The sequence below is a fragment of the Nerophis ophidion genome, linkage group LG02 (assembly GCF_033978795.1).
Source record: "Nerophis ophidion isolate RoL-2023_Sa linkage group LG02, RoL_Noph_v1.0, whole genome shotgun sequence".
NCBI classification, from domain to species: Eukaryota; Metazoa; Chordata; class Actinopteri; order Syngnathiformes; family Syngnathidae; genus Nerophis; species Nerophis ophidion.
This window is the reverse complement of record NC_084612.1, coordinates 51,305,146-51,331,195: the sequence shown is the minus strand read 5'-3', so window position 1 is coordinate 51,331,195 and position 26,050 is coordinate 51,305,146. Positions and strand designations below refer to the sequence as shown.

The 26,050-nt window shown below is 40.0% G+C and overlaps 2 protein-coding genes across 3 annotated transcripts in view; both read right to left on the bottom strand.

Moving 5' to 3' along the window:
- The window catches only part of phtf1 (putative homeodomain transcription factor 1), a 45,564-nt gene extending 27,967 nt beyond the window's left edge, over positions 1 to 17,597 (bottom strand). Inside the window, exons 1-5 of one of the 2 annotated variants that reach the window (XM_061886018.1) lie at positions 17,235 to 17,597; positions 16,921 to 17,012; positions 16,734 to 16,790; positions 16,588 to 16,657; positions 16,352 to 16,510 (exon numbers count right to left, since the gene is read on the bottom strand). In XM_061886018.1, coding sequence (XP_061742002.1) covers positions 16,352 to 16,510; positions 16,588 to 16,657; positions 16,734 to 16,790; positions 16,921 to 16,950 — 316 coding nt within the window. In that variant the 5' untranslated portion in view covers positions 16,951 to 17,012; positions 17,235 to 17,597. The remainder of the gene's footprint in view (positions 1 to 16,351; positions 16,511 to 16,587; positions 16,658 to 16,733; positions 16,791 to 16,920; positions 17,013 to 17,234) is intronic. The other variant, XM_061886028.1, reaches the window with a different exon arrangement.
- A 659-nt stretch (positions 17,598 to 18,256) lies between these two features.
- LOC133534987 (olfactory receptor class A-like protein 1) lies at positions 18,257 to 19,201 on the bottom strand. The gene has a single exon (XM_061874365.1). The coding sequence runs from the start codon at positions 19,199 to 19,201 to the stop codon at positions 18,257 to 18,259; it is 945 nt and encodes a 314-aa protein (XP_061730349.1).
- Positions 19,202 to 26,050: the final 6,849 nt, after the last annotated feature.

Genomic DNA, 26,050 nt, shown 5'->3' with positions numbered 1-26,050 from the left:
ATAAAAGCAGCTTCCATGAAATGCTAAGTAATTCACAAACAAGGATGGGGCGAGGGTGACCACTTTGTAAGCAAATTGTCGAACAGTTTTAGAACAACATTTCTCAACGAACTATTGCAAGGAATTTAGGGATTTTACCATCTACGGTCCGTAAAATCATCAAAAGGTTCATTGAGTCTGGAGAAATCACTGCACGTAAGCGATGATATAATGGACTTTTGATCCCTCAGGCGGTACTGCATCAAAAACCGGCATCAGTGTGTAAAGGGTATCACCACATGGGCTCAGGAACACTTCATAAAACCACTGTCAGTAACTAGAGTTGGTCGCTACATCTGTAAGTGCAAGTTAAAACTCTACTATGCAAAGCCAAACCCATTTATCAACAACACCCTGAAACGCTGGGCCCGAGCTGATCTAAGATGGACTGATGCAAAGTGGAAAAGTGTTCTGTGGTCTGACGAGTCCACATTTCAAATTATATTTGGAAACAGAGGACGTGGTGTCCTCCAGAACAAAGATGATATTAACCATTCGGATTGTTATAGGCGCAAAGTTCAAAAGCCAGCATCTGTGATGGTATGGGGGTGTATTAGTGCCCAAGGCATGGGTAACTTACACATCTGTGAAGGCACCATTAATGCTGAAAGGTCCATACAGGTTTTGGAGCAACATATGTTGTCATCCAAGCAACGTTATCATGGACGCCCCTGCTTATTTCAGCAAGACAATGCCAAGCCATGTGTTACAACAGCGTGGCCTTGTAGTGAAAGAGTGCGGGTACTTTTCTGGCCCGCCATCAGTCCAGACCTGTCCGCCATCGAAAATGTGTGGCGTATTTTGAAGCATAAAATACGACAGCGGACACCCCGGACTGTTGAACGTCTGAAGCTCTACATAAAAAAAGAATGTGAAAGAATTCCACTTTCAAAGCTTCATCAATTAGTTTCCTCAGTTCCCAAACGTTTATTGAGTGTTGTTAAAAGAAAAGGTGATGTAACACAGTGGTGAACATGCCCTTTCCCAACTACTTTGGCAAGTGTTAAAGCCATGAATTTCTAAGTTTTTTTTTGTTTTTTTTAATTAAATTTATGAGTTTGAACATCAAATATATTGTCTTTGTAGTGCATTAAATTGAATATGGGTTGAAAAGGATTTGCAAATCATTGTATTTTGTTTATATTTACATTTGACACAATTTCCCAACTAATATGGAAACAGGGTTTGTATATTAGATTAGATAGTACTTTATTTATTCCTTCAGGAAAATTAAAATGTTCAGCACAATCCCATTCAAGATCAGACAAACATTACAGGGAGACGGAACCGGATCGCTGACGGGTCTGCCGGCTTCCAGCGCCCCTTACAAAAAAGGTGAGATACAGGTAAACAAGTGGGGGGGAATGAGAGAAAAAATAGAAGATTCATATAAAATAAAATAAAATAAAATAAAAAAGATCGGTCCAAGCCTGGTCTCCTGGAGAGGGGGTCCATACTGAAACCAAGGAAAAAAAACAACAACTTATAGCCATAGTTCACATCCCGCTCACATGTGTGTAAAAGGGAAACATCAAACATCAAAGACATTAAAGTAGTGGAGCTGATGCAACCAGACACTTCTGCATACAGCTATGAATAAAAACTAAAGGAAACATATCCACTGTTGTGGACTCTGCGCTGTTCAACGCCATCGTCCGCTGTGGTGGAGGGAGCGTGGCCAGACACAGGAGCAGAACCAACAAAGCAACCAAGAGAGCCGACTGAACTCTCGGCTGCCACATACATACATACCATATTTTTCGGACTATAGGTCGCATTATGGATTGAACTTTCACAGTATCATGTTAGACCCGCTCGACATCCATTGCTTTCGTCCTCTCCAAGGTTCTCATAGTCATCATTGTCACAGACGTCCCACTGGGTCATCATTGTCACCGACGTCCCACTGGGTGTGAGTTTTCCTTGCCCTTATGTGGGCCTACCGAGGATGTCGTAGTGGTTTGTGTTTTGGTTTGTGCAGCCCTTTGAGACACTAGTGATTTAGGGCTATATAAGTAAACATTGATTGATTGATTGAAAACGGTCTGTCTACATGCAGATGCATACACCAGCTGTCAGGCACATTGTGTCCAATCAAAAGCCTGGAAAAGCAGTAATAGCGGACTTGGTGGCATTACTCCTCTGGTGATATTACTTTTGATATACTAAACATACAATGATACCAGGGTTTTCCCCTTGATGTAATTGAGTGTGGGGGTTTTTTGTACTTGAAAACCAATTAAATTACAATAATGTATTGTAGCCCACAGAAGAGATCACACAAAGTCTGACGCTATTTTTAAATTATTTTACCAATCTTATGATGACAAAACAGCACAATTCCAAAAGGCCCATAAAAACACTTTCGTATCCTTGAGTCTTCGCTTCCCCGCCGGACACACAACAACACGTCTTCATCCTCCGCCAATCACCTTTCAGACACTAACATCAAATTCAAACAACACAAACATAAAACATTAACATAAACTTGTCGTTACAGTATGAATTGATAAATAAATAGCCTATTATTTGCGCACTATTGACAAGTGATGTAGCAAACACTTGACCACCAGAAAAAAATATTTGATCAACAAAAACCGCGCTGTCGAAACCAGATGTAAACAAAAGACACGCCATTGTCTAGAGCGTTGTCAGCATGTCGATGTGATTTATATATATATATATATATATATATATATATATATATATATATATATATATATATATATATATATATATATACACACACATATATACCAGCGGACAGTCAGCCATACACAAAATGTGCAAATATTAAGGAAAAGATGCTAGATTGATTGCTAGTTTTTTAACATGAAAATAAAAAGTAATTAAAAGTCTGTAAACACTTGAAAAAAATCTCATTAGAGGAATTGTTACAAAGTGTAAATGGAATAATTGTAATTGTACAAAAAGCAACAACAATTGATAATATGGTAAACCGAAGAAAAAAACAAACATGTTAATACTAATTAATAATAACACATTTGTTTTAAATGAATGTATACATTTTTTGAGCCATCCATTTAAATTATGCAAATTACACAGAGCCCTGGGAACATTATGAATCTTTTTTTAAGTGTCTAAACATGCTGCAAAACTCTCGCGGAATAATAACGCATTTAATCATAAATATAGTTATATATTACATGTGCAATGAAATGTGCATTGTCTTTAACATTAGTACACACCAACAAGGAGCCCAGTTTAGTTTTAGTCGCTCAGGCGCCTGGCCCCATCTACACAAATGGAACCAACACACATAAGTAAATAACTTCACAGACTGCTGTTAAATAAGGATTAAAAACATGAGATAATGTTGCACTTTTCTTATGACACAAAGCAAAGATCCTGTTGTTCCATCAGCTAGAAGATCAACAGGGATATCCAGGACAGCTGACAATGTCTTTCAAAGCCTGTTTTGACACGTCTTTTCATCTATGTAGAGTTAAAATAGCCTGTTTTGACACGTCTTTTCATCTATGTAGAGTTAAAATAGCAGTAGGTTTACATTTAAACATACAATTTGTATGTTTAAAGCCAACATGGCTGTGTTGTTTACTATATATTTAACTGTGGCAATGACAGCCGTAACGTCAACAGATGAGTATAAGTCTCCGTGTGAGCGGTAGGGAGAGAGTTTCACAACTCGCAGTTTGTAAGGACAAAAGCATGCATTTGTGGGACAAGAGGCCTAAACGCAGACAAATGCGCAAGCACTCTTTAAGAAAAATAGAGAAACATTTCTATCAGCACAAAGTGCATTTGCCGAAAGAAAATGTTGAAAATCAAGACTACCATCCATCCCATCCATCCATCCATTTCCTACTGCTTATTCCCTTTGGGGTCGCGGGGGGGCGCTGGTGCCTATCTCAGCTACAATCGGGCGGAAGGCGGGGTACACCCTGGACAAGTCGCCATCTCATCGCAGGGCCAACACAGACAACATTCACACACATTCACACATTAGGGCCAATATAGTGTTGCCAATCAACCTATCCCCAGGTGCATGTCTTTGGAAGTGGGAGGAAGCCGGAGTACCCGGAGGGAACCCACGCATTCAAGGGGAGGACATGCAAACTCCGCACAGAAAGATCCCAAGCCCGGGATTGAACCCCAGACTACTCAGGACCTTGGTATTGTGAGGCAGACGCACTAACCCCTCTTTCACTGTGAAGCAAAAATCAAGACTACATTTCCTGCAATTGGGTGCAGTTCTACACTATATTTTACCTTTAGATTTATTCTTATCTACCAAACACTTTTGGCTGTCTTTTTGATGCTTCCTTGTCCCATTTAATGTACCACATACATTTTTTAGTAGATAATTTAGTAGCATTGATTATCATTATAATGTAAAATTATATAAACACATGCAAAGAAGCCAGAAAATGGCAACTCTATCCTGTAGCCACACCCCATTGGGTAATATACTTCCTGTGTTGTGTTACAATCAGTCGCGTTAAAAATATACCTTCTCACTAACAATGCTCTAGAACAAGGGGCGGGAACCTTTTCGGCTGAGAGGGCCATGAAAGACAAATAAATGATAAATGGGTTGTACTTGTATAGCGCTTTTCTACCTTCAAGGTACTCAAAGCGCTTTGACACTACTTCCACATTCACCCATTCACACACACATTCACACACTGATGGAGGGAGCTGCCATGCAAGGCGCCAACCAGCACCCATCAGGAGCAAGGGTGAAGTGTCTTGCTCAGGACACAACGGACGTGACGAGGTTGGTACTAGGTGGGATTTGAACCAGGGACACTCGGGTTGCGCACGGCCACTCTCCCACTGCGCCAGGTATTTCCGTGAGAGCCATATAATATTGTTTAACACTGAATACAACTAAATGCGTGCATTTTTAAGACCAACATTTTTAGAGTATAATAAGTCTCTTATTCTTTTTAATAACATTGATATTCTAAAAGTTAACCAATAATAAATATAATACCGTATTTTTCGGATTATAAGTCGCAGTGTGACAAATAGTCCAGAGCGACTTATGTGTAGAATTATTAACACATTACCGTAAAATATCAAATAATATTATTTATCTCATTCGCGGAGGAGACGAAGAAAATGTCAGCAATCATCAAACACACGTCAGCAATCGTCACACACAAGTCAACCAATAAGGAAGGTCATGGCAGAAGTGCATTGTGGGTCATGGGATGCTAACTGCTATATGCTACCGCCGTAGCTATTAAAATGGATCATTTCAACGTTGGCGGTAACTTATAAAAACTGAGAAGGGCTGAATAAAAATGGCACTGAAAAGGAAATCATGTACTGCAGATTACAAGCTGGACGTAGTGAAATATGCAGCAGAAGACAACAAGAGGAAGCGGCCCATACCTTTGGAGTTAGCAGAGTTGTTTAGAAGCGACATCGAGGAAGATTTCAACGGATTTATCGATTAGGAGTGACAGATTGTTTGGTAAATGTATAGCATGTTCTATATGTTATAGTTATTTGAATGACTCTTACCATAATGTGTTACGTTAACATACCAGGCACGTTCTCAGTTGGGTATTTATGCGTCATATAACGTACACTTTACTATTCTTTATTAATTTTAAATTGCCTTTCAAATGTCTATTCTTGGTGTTGGATTTTATCAAATAAATTTCCCTCAAAAATGCGACGTATATGTTTTTTTCCTTCCTTATTATGCATTTTCGGCCGGTGCGACGTATACTTCGGAGCGATTTATAATCCGAAAAATACGGTATTATATTTATTATAATACTGTTTATTATTATTTATTTATTATTTTTATTATAATTATTATCTTGAACAGATGCGATAGAAAACGGATGGTTGGATTAAAATGCATGAGAATGTTTTATAATTTGAACGTTATTTTTAGCACTGTGATTACCAGCAGAATTATTAATTACTTATCGTGTTAAGCAATGTCAGCTAAGATTTATCTGAGAGCCAGATGCAGTCATCAAAAGAGCTGCATCTGGCTCTAAAGCCATAGGTTCCCTACCCCTGCTCTAGATCAATGCTTCTCATGTATTTTCTTTTCCTAGGAAGAAGAACATATTTCATGCCCCCCACTCTCCACTTCTCTTTCCCATTGTTTTAACATGTGATGCCAGATATACAGCAGTGGCGATTGCTAAAGACTGCAAGGGAAGTTCAGCTTCCCCTGAAATATAAAAACGTGTTCCAATATGTTCTTTTGTGTTTGCATTTCATTGACTAATTGCGATACAATGCATGAAATTAGAATCCATTATTTTGGTAACAGTTAACGCAACTTTTTTCATTGTTGTAGTCGCGTCACAGTGCTGCAGCCAAACTAAACGTTTATTGGATAAATACTCAACTTTGTCCCGTCCCCACGGGCGCTGAACCAATGAATAACAGTGATCGAAAGGATGACCTGTCTGGGCTGAATCTCTTTTTGTTTTCCAGCAAAATAAGCAAATCAACAATTTTAAAATATAAAACACTGCCAAAGCATTTTTCAATTTTCATTCCATTGTTCCTGTTGATAAGCAGATATCTATAATTTTTAAGTGAAGTTTTCTCTGTAAAATCTAGCATGTTTCTATCTTTTATCTGTTATTGGAGACTGTACTCATTTGACGAATAGCTTCCCCTTCTTGAAAGACCAGCAGCAGCCACTGGTATACAGCCTGTGTGACTTTGTACAATATTAACAAAGATAATAATAGAGCAATATGATGTAAGAACATTATGTTAATACTAATTACTAATAATGTAGACTTGTTATAAAGGCATGTAATATTTTTTAGCAATAAAATATATATTTATATGCATAATCAACAATTTTTGTGTGGAGTTCAGCAAACTACAAGGATCTGGCGAGACTCAGGTTAACGATTCCCACCTCTCTGTGTGTGGTATCGGCTGCATTTCTGATAGTTGTTTGTTTGCAATGTTATTCCAGACCACAGAAAACGTTACCCAGCTTGCAAAGATTGTAATAAATCCATTACAAGAAGACGGCTTTTTTTACCATTCTACGCCAGTGAGTTCCAGAAGTTATCTTAACCGCTGAGAAGCCTCTGTTTTCTGTTTTTAAATATTGTACAAATGTGTAAAATTGATATTACATTTTAACATTTCCGTCAACGAAGATTTGCATCAACCTGCGACACATTTTGATAGTAGGCTAATATAACTAATATAGACACTTATGTGATGTGTTGTCTTCATTATAACAGGTATATAAGACTTTTAAAGTCATTGTGTTAAATTCATTATAACACTTATATAAGACTTTTAAAGTCATTTTGATAGTAGACTATTATCCATCCATCCCATCCATTTTCTACTGCTTATTCTCTTCGGGGTTGTGGGGGGCGCTGGAGCCTATCTCAGCTACAATCAGGCGGAGGGCGGTGTACACCCTTGACAAGTCGCCATCTCATCACAGGGCCAACACAGATAGACAGACAACATTCACACTAACATTCACAAACTAGGGCCAATTTAGTGTTAAATGGTGAATGGTTGTACTTGTATAGCGCTTTTCTACCCCTTTTTAAGGAGCCCAAAGCGCTTTGACAGCATTTCCACATTCACCCAATCACACATACATTCACACACGGATGGCGGGACCTGCCATGCAAGGCGCTAACCAGGACCCATCAGGAGCATGGGTGAAGTGTCTTGCCCAAGGACACAACGGAGGTGACTAGGATGGTAGAAGGTGGGGATTAAACCAGTAACCTTCATATTGCTGGCACGGCCACTCTCCCAACTTCGCCACGCCAATCAACCTATCTCCAGATGGGTGTCTTTGGAAGTGGGAAGAAGCCGGATTGTTAACATGTTTCTCCATATACTGGGTTAACGCATGCGCAGTGTTTTTGGGCGGGATACAGAGTTAACGCATGCGCAGTGTTGATGGGCGGGAAGGAAAAAGTGTTTCCGTTTTTTCCTCTGTGCAGCAGTTGATTAAAAGTTGTGAACCAGAATAGACGTCGTGTTTATTCACCCATATTTAACATTGGTAGCAGAGGATGGTTGAGGATGGCTGCAAACTATAAAATACCGCCGAGGTTTGACGAGTCCAAGCCATACGAGTGCTGGAAAAATGAAGTTAACATTTGGATGCGCGTTACAGAACTAAATAAGAAAAAGGAAGCACTGGCTGTGGCTTTGGGACTTGAAGGGAGAACCAGAGAATTCGCAATGGAGATATCTGTGGAGGAGTTGGACAATGACAATGGTATGACGACATTATTTGCAAAACTGGATGACGTTTTCCTGAAAGAGGAAAAGGATCGCGCATACGAAGCGTACACGTACTTCGACCTCATCACCAAAAATAGTTCCGTTTCAACGGTGGACTATATTATTGACTTAGAACAGCGCTACAACCGGATGAAAATGTACAATATGACACTCCCTGATGCGGTGTTAGCCTTCAAACTTCTTGACACAGCCTGCCTCGATGAGAAAGACAGGCAGCTAGCACTGATGGCTAACACGGAGCTAAGCTTCTCGTCAATGAAGTCAGCTCTCAAACGGATATTCGGAGGTAAAACAACGGGCAAGTCAAGCGAGATACAACTGAACCAGGACGCAGCTTTCCTCACAGAACAGCCACAATGGAGAGGAAGACGAAACACACCGTTTCCACGTGGTCAACAAAGATCGGTGACGCCGTCACCGGGTACAAACCCACTGGATAAGTACGGTAAACGATCACGATGTGCCGTCTGTCAAAGCACATGCCACTGGGCAAAGGACTGCCCGCACAAAAAGCACGAACAAGTAAGATTGACTGAAAATGACAATTTGGATGAAGTTAATCTCACGCTGTTAACGAATGATCCCGAGTCTAAAGCTGGGATTTGTATGACTGAAGCAGCAAGCTCAGCGATCATAGACACTGCCTGCACTCGCACAGTGTGTGGAGAAAAGTGGCTTGAAAGTTTTGTACATAATCTCAATGAAAAGCAGGTAAATAAGTTAAGAAGTACAGAAAGGTCTAGCAACAGACTGTTTCGTTTTGGAGATGGAAATGTGATTCATTCCACAAGAAAAGTGCATCTACCTGCTAAAATAGGAGGGACAAAGTGTAACATTGAGACAGAAGTTGACAAAGTCGATATTCCACTCCTGCTGAGTAAAATATCATTAAAAAAGGCAGGAACTACGTTAGACATAGAAAACGACAGGGCAGTGATGTTTAAGCAGCAGATACCTCTTCAGTTTACCAGCTCAGGACATTACTGTGTAGACATAAGAGACAAAGATAACATGGAATGTCAGATTCAAGATTTATTTGCTGAAGATGAAGTCCTGATTGTAACAGAAAATATGTCCACAATCGAGAAGAACAAGGTCCTCCTCAAACTTCACAAACAATTTGGCCATGCATCAGCAGATCGCCTGCATAGGCTAATTCAAAGTTTAGGGAACAAAGACCGGGACTGTCTCAATATTTTTGCAACAAACAGTGGATGCATGTCACACGTGCCAAAGATATAGCAAGACAAAGCCAAAGCCAGCTGTTGGTTTGCCTCTTGCTTCAGAATACAATGAAACTGTGGCGGTGGACCTGCACGAGCTTGAGTCAGGCATTTGGTATATACATATAATGGACCATTTCACACGTTTCAGCGCTGGAAATATTGTGAAAACCAAGAAATCTTCTGTAATTGTCAACACTTTCATCCACACATGGATAAGTGTCCATGGTCCTCCCAAAAAGCTCTTCAGTGACAACGGAGGAGAATTTAACAATGAAGAGTTCAGGGACATGGCAGAAAACTTCAAAAACGAGAACAAGACAACCGCAGGACACAGCCCATGTAGCAACGGACTGTTGTAACGTCATAATCAGACACTCACGAACATCATCCAGAAAGTTAAATACAAAAAAGATTGTGACTGGAGCACTGCCTTGGACTGGGCCTTAATGGCTAAGAACTGCATGCACAGTGTACATGGTTATAGTCCATATCAACTGGTATTTGGTCAAAATTCTAATCTTCCCAATGTATTGGTAAATGAGCTACCTGCACTAGAGGGCACTACAGTGAGCACAAGAGTAGGAGAACACATATCAGCTTTGCATGCCTCAAGGAAGGCTTTCACTGAAGTTGAATGTTCAGAGAGGATAAGAAGGGCATTAAGAAAACAGCTTAGATACACAGATGAAAAATATGAGACAGGAGAAAAGGTTTGCTATAAACGAGGAGATAGTGCAGAGTGGAAGGGACCAGGAGTGGTGATTGGTCAAGATGGAGCTGTTGTGTAAGACATGGAGGTATTCCAGTTAGAGTTCATCACTCACGACTTAAAAAGGTTCACACACAGATTAAAGACAAGGAAATTACACAAAGTAAAGTTCATACTGAAACAGGATGTGAAAAACATGAAGAGAACATAACCGTTGATAGTGACACAGATGCTTTACACAGACCATTATGTAGTTTAGATAATGAAAAAAACACAGACAGTGAAAGTGAACATGACAGTGATGGAGAGGGAAACACAAGTGAAGGTGTAATTCAAAGTGATGCACCTCAAATGAATCACAGTGCCTGTGATGATCTTCTCCCTGCTTCTAATGTGAAGTTAAAAACAGGACAGATTGTAACTTTTGTGAAAAGAGATACAAGTGTAACATGTAAGGCTAAAGTACTCAGTAGAGCAGGTAAAGCAACAGGAACCTATAAAAACTGGTATATTGAGCCTGATGGCAGCCAAAAAGGCAGAGATAGAAAGCTAGAAAAGCAATAATGTTCTTGAAGAGATTGAAAATACAGGACAAAAGTGTATCTCCACTAGGTGGGTCTGTAGTCTCAAAGAAAGTGACACAGGTATTGTACCCAAAGCCAGACTTGTAGCAAGGGGGTTTGAAGAACTTAATTTATAAAATCTACAAAAAGATTCACCAACCTGTGCTTCTGAATCTCTAAGGCTATTGCTAAGTGTAATTTGTCAAAATCATTGTAAAGTCCATTCCATGGACATCAAGTCTGCCTTTTTACAGGGTATGGAGTTGTCGAGAGACATTTATGTCAACCCTCCTCCAGAAGCTGACTGTAAGGGGGTTATTTGGAAACTAAAGAAGTGTGTGTATGGGCTTGCTGATGCATCTCTCTATTGGTACAACAAGGTTAAGGAAATCATGCTGAGCACAGGTGGTAAAGTGTCACAGGTAGACCCAGCAGTATTTTATTGGCTGGATGATGAAAACACAGTGACAGGTGTACTCGCATGTCATGTAGCTGATTTTATGTGGGCAGGCTCATCAAACTTTTGAGAAAATGTGATCCTAAACTGAAGTCTGAGTTCCAAGTGGGACGTGAGGAACATGACAATTTCTGCTATTTGGGAATGGATATTGAAATGTTTAATGATTCTGTACAGTTGCATCAGCACAGCTACATTGAAACAACTCAGATCAAAAATAGGACAGATACTCTGGGTTGCAAAACAGACAAGACCTGATGTAATGTTTGATTCTTGTGGTCTGACATCTAGTCTAAAGAATGCGACTGTGCAATCAATTCACAACGCTAATAAGTTAGTTCGTAAACTTAAAGCTGAAAAAGTGACTTTGAAATTTCAACATTTGGGAAATGATACTGCCTTAAACCTAACTGTATTCAGCGATGCTTCATTAGGAAATCTTCCTGATGGAGGTACACAAGGGGGCATGTTGATCACCCTAATGGGAAAAGGAGGTAAATTCTCCCCCCTTTTCTGGCAGTCGAGGAGAATTCGACGTGTGGTGCGAAGCACCCTTGCCGGAGAAACTCTGGCCATGTCGGATGGAATTGAAAATGCTGTGTTTCTTGCCACCCTTTATTCTGAGCTCACTACTGGCACCGCTGGCTGGTCTAAATGCTCCAGCGTTAGTTTGTGTGACTGATAATCATTCCCTCTATGATGCTCTTCGATCAACAAAACAGGTAACAGAGAAAAGGCTTCGGTTAGATATAAGTGGCATCAAAGAACTTATTCACAACAAAAAAATACAAAAGGTAGTTTGGTCAGCAACAAAAGCTCAACTGGCTGACTGACTTACAAAAAGGGGGCATCACCCTTGATGCTTTTGAAAGCATTGAGTGAAGGAAAATGGGTTCTTATCTAAGTTGATTGTATTGTTTCTGTTGTTTAAAAAGACAGGTAATTGTTCTTAAAAAACATGTGCTATTTAATTTTTTTTTTTTTATAAAAGATAGGGAGATTGTTAACATGTTTCTCCATATACTGGGTTAACGCATGCGCAGTGTTTATGGGCGGGATACAGAGTTAACGCATGCGCAGTGTTGATGGGCGAGAAGGAAAAAGTGTTTCCGGTTTTTCCTCTGTGCAGCAGTTAATTAAAAGTTGTGAACCAGAATAGACGTCGTGTTCATTCACCCATATTTAACAGGAGTACCCGGAGGGAACCCACGCAGTATATACACTTACATCATGTGTTGTCTTCATTGTAACACTTACATAAGACTTTTAAAGTCATTTTGAAAGTAGGGTAATATAACTAAATATAGACACTCGCATCATGTGTTGCCTTCATTATAACGCTTACATAACACGATTAAAGTAATTTTGATAGTAGATTAATATAGCTAATATACAGTTGTGATCAAAATTATTCAACCCCACACAATTTTGGTGTTTTAGCAAGTAGAAAATGTATTCCGTATTTTGTTTGTAGTCATATCAAAAAAAGATGTGTCAATTAGACAAATGCAACTTAAATTGTAACGCTGTATTTTACAAAATACCAAAAAAGGAAATTTTTCTTAAAGGCCTATTGAAACCCACTACTTCCCACCACGCAGTCTGATAGTTTATACATCAATGATGAAATGTTAACATTGCAACACATGCCATCACGGCTTTTTTAGTTTACTAAATTACAATTTTAAATTTCCCGGGAGTTTCGTCTTAGAAACGTTGTGTAATGATGACGTGTACCCGTAACGTCACAGGGTTTTAGGAAGTGTGAGCGCTACGCACACACAAAAGGTAAAAGTCGTCTGCTTTAACGGCAAAATTACACAGTATTTTGGACATCTGTGTTGCTGAATCTTTTGCAATTTGTTCAATTAATATTGGAGAAGTCACAGTAGAAAGATGGGGTTGGGAAGCTTTAGCCTTTAGCCACACAAACACACAGTGTTTCCTTGTTTAAAATTCCCAGAAGTGAAAATGTACTATAGATCACAGCGCGGACAAGCAGACATTGGATCCAGACCAAATGTCAACCAGCAGGTTTCGGGTGAGAAAATTGTGTTTAAAAAGTCAGTTCTTACCGGATAAAAGCTGAGCTTGTGCCGTCCATAGCTGCCGTCGACTCGCCTGAGACACTATGCGTCAACACGCGGCCGTGGACAAACCCTTTCGACTATCAGGTACTATTCAACTCACTAAAAGACTAGCAACACAATAGAAAGATAAGGGATTTCCCAGAATTATCCTAGTAAATGTCTTTAAAAACATCGAAATACTTCCCAATGCTATCGCGTTTTTTTTTTTTTTCTAGTCCGTCGCTATCAATACCCTCAAACACTAATCTTTCATCCTCGCTCAAATTAATGGGGAAATTGTTGTTTTCTCGGTCCGAATAACTGTTTTTGTTGGAGACTCCCGTTAAAATCAATGTGAATATATGAGGAGCCATCAACATGTGACGTCATTGTCTGCGACTTCCGTTAAAGGCGAGGCTTTTTCAGGAAGTACCAAAATGGGCGAACTTTATCGTCGATTTTCTCTACTAAATCCTTTCAGCAAAAATATGGCAATATCGCGAAATGTTTGAGTATGACACATAGAATGGACCTGCTATGCCCGTTTAAATAAGAGAATCTCATTTCAGTAGGCCTTTAATATCTCATTGACAAAATTATTCAAGCCACTAGTTACATGCATCTTTAGTACTTAGTAGAACACCCTTTGGCAGTAATTACATCCTTCAAACGTGATACATAACCGTACACAAGCTTCTTGCAACGATCTACAGGTATTTTAGCCCATTCCTCTTGGTCAAAGGCCTCCAGTTCATTCATATTATTGGGCTTGCGTGCTGCAACTGCCTTCTTCAAGTCCCACCACAGGTTTTCTATAGGATTTAGGTCTGGCAACTGTGAAGGCCACTCCAGAGTCTTCCAGCCCTTCTTCTGCAACAACTCTGATGTTGATTTGGAGGTATGCTTGGGATCGTTGTCCTGTTGGAAGGGCCAACGTCTCCCAAGCCTCAGCTTCGTCACTGACTTCATGACATTTGCAGCTAATATATCCTGGTAGGAAATATAATTCAAAAATGCCTTGAACGCGCTGGAGATTCCCGGTACCTGAGGCAGAGAATCAGCCCCAGAGCATGATTGACCCCCCACCATGCTTAACAGTAGGCAAGGTGTTCTTCTCTTTGTAAGCTTCATTTTTTTCTCCTCCGGACATAACATTGATTCATAGGCCCAAAGAGTTTCAGTTTTTTCTCATCACTCCATAGAACAGTTTCCCAAAACCTTTGGGGTTTGTCCAGATGATTTTTGGCATACAGGAGTCTATTTTTCTTGTGCCTGGTAGTCAGAAGTGGGGTGCGCCTGGGAGTTCTGGCATGGAGGCCTTCATCTCGTAGTGCGCGCCTTATTGTCTGGGACGAAACCTGCGTTCCCCCTCTGCAATGTCCTGTTGTAGTTCCTCAGCTGTTACCGGGGGTTTTTCACCACTGTACGCTTCAAATACCGGACAGCAGTTGCACACAACATCCTCTTTCTACCACGCCCAGGTAGTGTTTCCACTGTGCCTTTAGCTTTAAACTTGGGAATTATGCTCCCCACTGTGTCTCTTGGAATGTGTAATGTCTTTGCTATTTTCTTATATCCATATCCTTTCTTATGAAGAGAAAGTACCTCCTCTTTTGACTTCTTTGACCACTCCCTGGACTTCACCATGTTGCAAATACACCATTGGCCATCTACAAGAAGCTGAGCGACACAGTCTTTTTCAATCAGTTTAATTGTTGCTCGTTATGGTTCTAGTCACATCTACAGGTGTTTTCAACACCTAATTGAAAAGACCTTATTCAAATTCTGTTCTTAAGAGTTATGATCTCCAAGGGGTTGAATAATTTTGTCAACGAGATGTTAAGAGAAATGACACTGTTTGGTATGTTACAAAATATTATGTTGTAATTCAAGTTGCATTTGTCTATTTAATGCATCTTTATTTGATATGACTATAGACAAAATATGGAATAAATGTCCAACTTGCTAAAACACCAAAATTATGTGGGGGTTGAATCATTTTGATCACAACTGTATACACTTGCATCACGTGTTGTCGTCATTATAACGCTTATATGGGACTTTTGAAGTAATTCTGATAGTAGGCTGATATAGCTAATAAACACACTTATATCATAATTTGTCTTCATTATAACACTTACGTAAGAATTTTAATGTAATTTTGATAGTAGGCTAATATAGCTAATATAGACACATCATGCGTTGCCTTCATTATAACACTTACATAAGGCTTACAATTATTTTCAGCTCCAGACAGATGTGTTTTTTGTATTTTTGGCCTTATAAGGCTCTTTCAACATTTTGAGTTGCTGACCCCTGATCAAGTGGTATGCTGAAGAATCACTTAATTAAAGTAGCGTTTTGTTTTCCTATATTCAAACACAGTGTTACTGTTAATAATCCGTGTAATGTTGCTGTGGCCAAAAATATTAAATATATTTAAAAAGACCTATGCCTTGTTTTAAATTCAATAATTAGGCCGTGTAATTTAATGTTGATAATTATGGTGGAACTTGGAGAGACTAGCTTTTTCTGAGGTGGTACTTGTTGAAAAAAGGTTGAGAAACACTCATCTAGAACTACAACTTGTTTGGAACTGACAATGTTCGGATTGTATTTATCCAAATAAAAATGGATAAGCGGTAGAAAATGGCTGGATGGATGGTGGATTAGAAGTCAAGTAGAAAGCCATCAAAGTATTGGCTTGGAGAGCGAACAGAGAAGACAACAAGCAAGCAACTATATGATGCTATCTAGCTTATTTGTTTGGGTGCCCCATCCTGCAAATCAGTGTGGTGTTGAGGCAAGAGAAACAGCGGGTATCTGCGGCTAAAGCAAATTTAGTTTCAACTGTATTTAAAAAAATTACTTAATTAACAAAACACGGGAGTCACATTTTGACGCAAAAATTAACATTTTAAAAACGCGTATTTCCGTTTTTTCTGGGGCATTTAACCCTGCCTGATCAAGTATCTGTGTTCCTGTGGACATGGCCTTAGTGATTCCTACAAGAGGCGGCTAACCTTGCATGAAGTAGAGCACCAAAATACACAAAGAGATGGACTTGGAGGTGACCTGGATCCACCACGGGAAGAAGAACGGGAACAGCAGCACTCGGACGAGCCCCTTGCGCGTCAACGCTGTCCATGGAAACGCCGGCTTGGCTTTGCTGAACGTGGACCCTGCAAGGAGAGCGATTCGGCCTTATGTATAACAATTTATCCCCTTGTTGGTCACACGATGCAGAGGAATTGCTCACCTCTTACTAAGTCGACATCAATGAGGTCTGGTTTGATGTGACCAGTCTTCCTCGGTTTGCTGTTGAGACCCTAGATGAGAGACAAAAGTTACTCGGATACAGACAGACAGAAACATTCACTCTTTGCACAATTGATGTTGTCTTACATTTAAATCTGTCTGCGCCAACGACTTCTCCCATACTTGTTGATCGTAGGCTCCGATCTGTGGTGTTAACGTCATTTTACTTCATATAAATTATTAATTATTGACACATTTTTCAAATGAATTTGTCCTACTCTGGGCCTTAAATAGCCACTCCAAACATGCACCTGCTCATGTGATCATACTGTACCTTCTCTTGATACCAGGATATTCTGGTCATTGTGTTTCGGTGCTCGAACCACTGATCCAGAGTCAGCTCATTTCACAGAGAACACAGGAAAACTGGGGGCAGTTACAACATCACTAAACCAAACAATTGGTGGTGATGAACTCATTCAACTTAACCAAAAAAAGAGAAGCACTTTTTGTAAGCCATATTTACAACTAAATATGTCTGAGAGGCTATTTTGTTGTAAAGTTATAGCCAAGTGCTACAAAATGACTATGCAACCAGTAACCGGAAGACATTTACCTATTAACTAGCAGGCCAATAGTCAAACTTACCTGATATAAGTTGCACATCCGTCACATTTCGAGAGATGCTAGGTATTTATACCACGGTTGTTGTTTAAAGGTTAAAGTCATACATTCGCTGTCATTCCAGTGCTCGTGGAATGTCTTTTCGCGCTTCACCTTCAACTTCGTCGACGTGAAAAATTACCAAATTAGTTAAAAGTCCTACACATGTAACAAAATAAGCATAATTGTGTCAATTTCAGGCATTCCACGGCGAAGTTGACTTTTTATGATACACTAAATCTTCCGCTCTCCTTTTCCGGGTTTGTTCAACTGTCGGCATTTAATTAGCCCTGGTTTGTAACTGTCAGGCAGATAAGTCGCTGACCAACCAACACATGACCGAGAGCCACGGTTGGTACACGGTGGTAAAGAACAACTATGAACTTATTTAACTAATTTATACTACATTTCCGTGTTATAGTTTATTTTTCTAAACACACTTGGCAAACCTGGAGAGATTGCTCGCCCGACAGACAAAACTGAGGACATATATAAATGTTATGCATAATAAAGCATCCATCCCATCCATTTTCTACCGCTTATTCCCTTTTGGGGTCGCGGGGGGCGCTGGCGCCTATCTCAGCTACAATCGGGCGGAAGGCGGGGTACACCCTGGACAACTCGCCACCTCATCGCAGGGCCAACACAGATAGACAGACAACATTCACACTCACATTCACACACTAGGGCCAATTTAGTGTTGCCAATCAACCTATCCCCAGGTGCATGTAATAAAGCATTAAGCTATTATATTAATCAATCAGACAGAAGTCTAATACAACATAAATGTGCCTACCTCTCTCCCATTTATGAAAATTATCACAAGTTTTGATTTAACTTTGACATTTATATTCTCAACCTTATGGATGATATCATATAGGATATTAGAGTTGCATTAACTCAACCTTCAAATAGGCCAGACTTTGCGGATTGGTGTTTATTATGCATATAATTAGAACTATGACGTATAAGGGATAAGTGGTAAAAGTCTGTCAAGAAAAAGAAAGTCATCTATCATATGTTTCCTGAGTGTCCATTGAATCTGGTCGGTCTTGCTTGGCCGCACACAGAACTTTGGCCTTGACCATTTTGTTTGAAGAGATGATGAAGTACGGGCTGAGGAAAGCATAGCAGGAGGAGAAGAACACTCTCATGTCAGCCACCACCGGGGACACCTTGGCCTCGGTCAGCATGTAGATCCAGACCACGTTATCGATCCCAAAGAAAAAGACGTACAGGACCACCAGGGTAACCACTGTCTTTGCTGCTCGGGTCTCGGCCCCACCGCCTTGGGAGCGATGGATTGCTCTCACCTGCCGGCTGTGGCGGTGGAGCAGCAGCAGAATGTACCCGCTGGAGGCCACCATCAGGGCCACAAAGACAAAATCCCTCCCGGAGACAGCGACCCCGTTGACGACGTAGGACAAGTGGTCCCTGAAGTCCACATGACAGAAGCCCAGGTTGAGCGTGTAGGCGGGGACGGTGCCATTGCGTGGAGACATGGAGAAGAAAGGGGCTGCGATGCATATGGCCATGTTGAGTAACCAGAGTCCAGCAAAGGTGGGGAGGACCAGGGAAGGAAGAGCAGGCTTCAGTCTTGACAAGCCTGACCCAGCTGGGGCGACGGTCACTGCCTGGAACACACTGAGCATGCAGGTGAGGCACACGGACAACGCTCGGCTGATGCGGTAGCTGTAAATGACCACTTTGCAGCCCGCGTCATTAAGCAGGTTAGTGAGGCCGAACACCGTCATGGTCTGGGGGACGCCGCGAGTCAGCAGGAGCACGAGGTTGGCAAAGGCTAGGTGGCACAGGATCATGTCCACAGGAAGCAGCTTGGACTCGGTGAGGATGATGTGCGCGTAGGCCAGCAGGACCACGGTGTTCCCCAAGATGCCCATACCTGTCTGCAAGAGGAAGGAGATGCCTTTGACAGTCACACACAGGTCCATGCCACTGATACCTGGAGCGACACAAAAGCTGTTAGAAACACTCTCCACATGGCAGGAACTAACCACCAACAAGTCAAACATTTAATGAAGTTAAAATCAATGGAGAACCTCCTGAAAGGCACCAAAGCTAATCTCACCTGAGGAAGCGGATGGCACACTGCTTGTGTCATAAACTCTTTAATAGTCCACCTAACAGCATTTATAGCCTCCCATCTCCTTGGAGACCTTTGTGCTGCGTCTATCTAGAAATTATTCAACAAATTAAAAATAGGAAATTACGTCTCAGAGGGCACGGCAAAGTTGGCTCAGGGATTATTGATCATATTATTGTTTTTTAAACCAGTTATATTCCAATAGAATAGAACAGAATAGAATAGAATAGAATAGAAAGTACTTTATTGATCCCTGGGGGAAATTCAGCACTGCAGAGTGTTGTTGTTTTTCGGACCCCTTGCTTGATACGAAAAAAACCTAAGGACAAAAACATTTGTTTATATATTTATTTATTGTATAATACATTACAAACCCCGTTTCCATATGAGTTGGGAAATTGTGTTAGATGTAAATATAAACGGAATACAATGATTTGTAAATCCTTTTCAACCCATATTCAATTGAATGCACTACAAAGACAAGATATTTGATGTTCAAACTCATAAACATTATTTATTTTTTTTGCAAATAACAATTAACTTAGAATTTCATGGCTGCAACACGTGCCAAAGTAGTTGGGAAAGGACATGTTCACCACTGTATTACATCCCCATTTCTTTTAACAACACTCAATAAATGTTTGGGAACTGAGGAAACTAATTGTTGAAGCTTTGAAAGTGGAATTCTTTCCCATTCTTGTCTTATAAAGAGCTTCAGTCGTTCAACAGTCCGGTGTCTCCGCTGTCGTATTTTACGCTTCACAATGCGCCGCATATTTTCGATGGGAGACAGGTCTGGACTGCAGGAGGGCCAGGAAAGTATCCGCACTCTTTTTTTGCGAAGCCACGCTGTTGTAACGTGATGAATGTGGCTTGGGATTGTCTTGCTGAAATAAGCAGGGGCGTCCATGAAATAGACGGCGCTTGAATGGCAGCATATAATAATAATAATAATGGATTAGATTTATATCGCGCTTTTCTATTGTTAGATACTCAAAACGCTCACTGTGAAGTGAGAACCCATCATTCATTCACACCTGGTGGTGGTAAGCTACATCAGTAGCAACAGCTGCCCTGGGGTAGACTGACGGAAGCGTGGCTGCCAGTTTGCGCCTACGGCCCCTCCGACCACCACCTATCATTCATTCATCATTCATTCACCAGTATGAGCGGCACCGGGGGCAAGGGTGAAGTGTCCTGCTCAAGGACACAACGGCAGCGATTTGGATGTCAATAGGTGGGAATCGAACCTACAACCTTCAGGTTTCTGGCACAGCCGCTCTACCCACTACGCCATGCAGCCCCATGTTGTTCCAAAATCTGTATGTACCTTTCAGCATTAATGGTACCCTCACATATGTGTAAGTTACCCATGCCTTGGGCACTAATGCACCCCCATACCATCATAGATGCTGGCTTTTGAACTTTGCGCCGATAACAGTCTGGATGGTTCGCTTCCCCTTTGGTCCGGATGACACGATGTCGAATATTTCCCAAAACAATTTGACATGTGGACTCGTCAGACCACAGAACACTTTTCCGCTTTGCATCAGTCCATCTTAGATGATCTCGGGCCCAGAGAAGCCGGCGGCATTCCTGGATGTTGTTGATAAATTACTTTCACTTTGCATAGTAAAGCTTTAACTTGCACTTACAGATGTAGCGACAAACCGTATTTAGTGACAGTGGTTTTCTGAATTGTTCCTGAGCCCCAGTGGTGATAACCTTTAGGGTTGATGTTGGTTTTTGATACAGTGCCGTCTGAGGGATCCAAGGTCACGGTCATTCGATGTTGGTTTCCGGCCATGCTGCTTACGTGGAGTGATTTCTCCAGATTCTCTGAACCTTTTGATGATTTTATGGACCATAGACGTTGAAATCCCTACATTTCTTGCAATTGCACTTTGAGAAACGCTGTTCTTAAACTGTTTGACTATTTGCTCACGCAGTTGTGGACAAAGGGGTGTACCTCGCCCCATCCTTTCTTGTGAAAGACTGAGCATTTTTTGGGAAGCTGTTTTAATACCCAATCATGGCACTAGGGTTCTGAATCTTTGGGTGTCCCACGATTCCATTCAATATCGATTCTTGGGGTCACGATTCGATTCAAAATCGATTTTTTTTTTCAATTCAACACGATTCTCGATTCAAAAACTAATTTTTCCCGATTCAAAAGGATTCATTCAATACATATATTCATACATATATTCTATTCATTCAATACATATAATGGGTTGTACTTGTATAGCGCTTTTCTACCTTCAAGGTACTCAAAGCGCCTTGACACTACTTCCACATACACACAATGATGGAGGGAGCTGCCATGCAAGGCACTAACCAGCACCCATCAGGAGCAAGGGTGAAGTGTCTTGCTCAGGACACAACAGACGTGACGAGGTTGGTACAAGGTGGGGATTGAACCAGGGACCCTCGGGTTACGCACGGCCACTCATCCACTGCGCCACGCTGTCCCATAGGATTTCAGCAGGATTTACCCCAATCTGCTGACATGCAAGCAGAGAAGTAGATTTTTGTAAAAAACTTTTATAATTGTAAAGGAAAATGTTTTATCAACTGATTGCAATAATGTACATTTGTTTTAACTATTAAACCAACCAAAAATATGAGTTACTTTATCTTTGTGAAAATAATGGATACAGTGTGTTGTCAAGCTTATGAGATGCGATGCGATGCAAGTGTGAGCCAATGTGACACTATTGTTATTTTTTTATTATTTTTTATAAATGTCAACAGATAATGTCAATGAGGGATTTTTAATCACTGCCATGCTGAAATTATAACTAATATTGATACTGTTGTTGATAATATTAATTTTTGTTTCACTACTTTTGGTTTGTTCTGTGTCGTGTTTGCGTCTCCTCTCAATTGCTCTGTTTAGTGCAGTTCTGAGTGTTGCTGGGTCAGGTTTGGTTTTGGAATTGGATCACATTGTTATGGTATTGCTGTGTATTGTTTTGTTGGATTGGAAAAAAAAAAAAAAAAAACAACAACGATTTAAAAAAAAATGAGGATCGATTCTGAATCGCACAACGTGAGAATCACGATTCATATTCGAATCGATTTTTTCCCACACCCCTACATGGCACCCACCTGTTCCCAATTAGCCTGCACACCTGTGGGATGTTCCAAATAAGTGTTTGATGAACATTCCTCAACTTTATCAGTATGTATTGCCACCTTTCCCAACTTTTTTGTCACATGTTGTTGGCATCAAATTCTAAAGGTAATGTTTATCGGCAAAAAAAAAAAAATTTTTTATCAGTTTGAACATAAAATATGTTGTCTTTGTAGCATATTCGATTGAATATGGGTTGAAAATGATTTGCAAATCATTGTATTCCGTTTATATTTACATCCAACACAATTTCCCAACTCATAGGGAAACAGGGTTTGTAGATGAGCTCGAGCCCAGTTAAGCCCGTGGTGTTTCTGGGTGTTGTTGATTAATGACTTTTGCTTTGCATAGCAGAGTTTTACCTTGCACTTACAGATGTAGCGACGAACTGTACTGTTACTGACAGTGGTTTTCTGAAGTAAAACACAAGTAAAACATATGAAGATAAAAAAATATATATGTACAGTAAATATATAATAAATTAAAATAACTAAATAAAATATTGCATAACCAATAATATAATAAATAAAGTACAAATTACTTCAATAAGTTTATTAAAAATGAGGTAAAAGCCAAATCAAAAAGATGTGTCTTAAGCTTGCTCTTAAAAAAGATGTGTTTTCTTACTCAATAGATTGGAATTGTTCACACAAACATTTTAATTTATGTCGTCAAAATACCAAAAAAAAGATGCCAGAGAAGTTTTATTATCATAAGAAAAATGTGTAGCCCTGCAAACACGATTGGCTTGGTGGTTGCCATGCTTTTACACCAATCTTGTTCAAATTTGCTACACGTGTTTGTCATGTACAGCAGGGGTTTGCAAACTTTTGGACCTCGGGGCCCAACTTTTCCACTCTTCCAAACTTATCCTACGTTTGATGTTAATTGTATTCAATAATTATACCTAACCTTTTGCCCGATTGTAGCTGAGATAGGCACCAGCGCCCAAGGGCGTAGAATTGGGTAGGGACGCTAGGGACACGTCCCTACCAATATCCAGCCGCTACTGTGTAGTCACTGTCGATACAAGCGCTGCCCGTAATGTTTAGTCAATGATTATGGCACATAAAGGGTTAAATGTCGGTCTCTGCTAGAAGTCCCGCCTCTAACCTAAATATCGCTCCCTGATTGGTTGCCGCGTTCACGCTAACTTATGTGTGATTGGCTGTCGCCGCTGTCACTCCTTCTGCTTGTAAAAGCTAGCCTACATGCTAGTTGCTAGCAAGCGGACGAGAGGCAGTGCAACTCGGTGTAAGTTATAAGTTCTAACTTGTAAGTAAGTGTAAGTTGTAAGTAAGTGTAAGTTCAATTTAATGTAGTTTTATTCAACCAGAAATACATATTATCCAATAAAATAGCCTCACTGTGGAAAAAATAGTCCCACCTATCCAGACGTTAGCTCCAAATTAGCACTGCATCTCGTCTTTTCCTCAGCTTTTTTTCAGGTGAAAGTCAATGCTCAGTCCCCTTTACAATTGTTAACCCTCCCCGGAGGTGAAAGTTAACCTTAAACATGTGAATTCAACTACTTTAGTCTGTTTTTTAACATCGTAAAAACATCAGCTGTCTTTTACTACGGACTGCAACAGTCCGTTGTCATGGATACATGACAACAACTTCCATTCATACCAGTCATACGTGCCTGAGGCGGAGTGATAGCCTGAGCTGTGATAAGGCTTTAGAATATTTAAATCACGGTCAACAGCCAATCAGATCGCCGGATTTCACCTTTCCGTTTTATTTTTGAAATTGTTTTCTAGTTTCATGTATTTGTGTAGAAATGAGCAACGGTTTGAAAATACCAATGTGGTGGAAATACAATAAAACCTTACTAGATGATCATGAGATTTTACAATGCTAAAATATAATTCATTAATACGAAGTAATATTCATATTTAGTAAAAGCCTTTTTGCTCAGGCAGTAACTGTACCATCAAGCTCTATGGTCATTGTCCTTAATGTATCTGTCATGCATCAACATATTTTTTGCCAGCAGTTCATTTCTGTTACAGACCGGCGGAGGCATGTGTTTGGCTCTTTCAAATAGGAACAACCAGTGGAAACTAATCTGCTTGTATTTGAGTATTAGTGACAAATATATTTACAGTACAAAAGCAGCAATAGAAAGAAGTAGATGAAGGAAAAGATGTGAATGATTTAAACACAAGTTGGGGAAAAGATTATTACAGTTCATTTATGTTTATTTACAATGTTGTATTGCACGAGTGTATTTCTGATGTTGTTGATGGACAGTAGGACAGTATGATGCACAGTTGCACTACAGCCCTACACTAAAGAGTAAAGATGAGAACTCTTCCAAGTTGTCTCCTTTGCTTTCATTTTAGTTGCTTTTCCCTATAACATCTGCATGACGTGAAATTAAGATTGCCAATGTAAAATAAAAAAAAGGAAACTTTCAGAGTGCTGCCTTGGAGCACTTTTGTATCCACAATAATCTCAAAATCAAACCTACTCCCTTGCCAGCGCCCCCGTGACCCCAAAGGGAATAAGCGGTAGGAAATGGATGGATGGATGGATGAATGGATGGATGAATTATGCCTAACCTACTTACAGTTTAACAAGATAAACCTTGTCAAATGATATGAAAGCATGTGGTAATCACAAATATTATTATCAAGGCTTAGGTCAGGCATATTACATAAATAAATACTAATCAAATATACTAAAAAGATGACTTCCATCAATTAAGTGAGAGAAGTACTGAATCTTCAATCAAACTGATACAAAAAAGATTTGTGGAAAAAAAAAAGCTAAGTGTGGCAATTTCATGTATGTGCTAAAATAGATACATTTTAAATAAAGTAAATATAAATACTAATGATATGTCTCATAAATAAACCGTTAATTGTATTAAAGTGCGAATGAAAATATAGCTTCACCACACTCCAGAAATCTTCTGTTTGAGATTGTCATTACTGCCACAAGTGGTGGAAAAGTGTATTACAACTGAGTACCGCTGTGCTGAGAAACAAAAATTTTTGGGTGGCCCTCTAGAGAGCGGTCCCGTCAAAACAATGGGCACAACGGATGTACAGTACCAAACTTCATGGCAATTCAGCGAGACACTCCAAAGTTATGATTAAAGTTTTTTGTTGCGTCAATGTGACTTATGGCAGGCGTGTCCAAAAATGGATGCTTTTAGTTATTTTTTTGTTTGATGAACATGATAGAATTGACCAATGTACCTATGTACATATGTTAAAAAGTTATATTAATTAAATTAAAAAAAATCAGCCTGAATATGTTTTATAGGTGACAAAGTCTACAGTATATATACTATCTGTGTTACCAGTATTATTATTTCAACTATTTTCGATCTGCCTCTTTTGCTGGATTTTCTCCTTTTCTTTTGTTCAATAGTATTTTTTTGAAGAATGTGCTATTGGCTAAAACAAAAACAAAGTACTTTGGGCACCCTTCATTTATGGCAGGGGTGCAAAATGATCCATAACCTTATATCTTTTAGCCTGAATATAAGGAGGATGACCTTAAAATAGGGGTGTCAAGCTCATTTTCAATGAAGGCCACATCGCAATT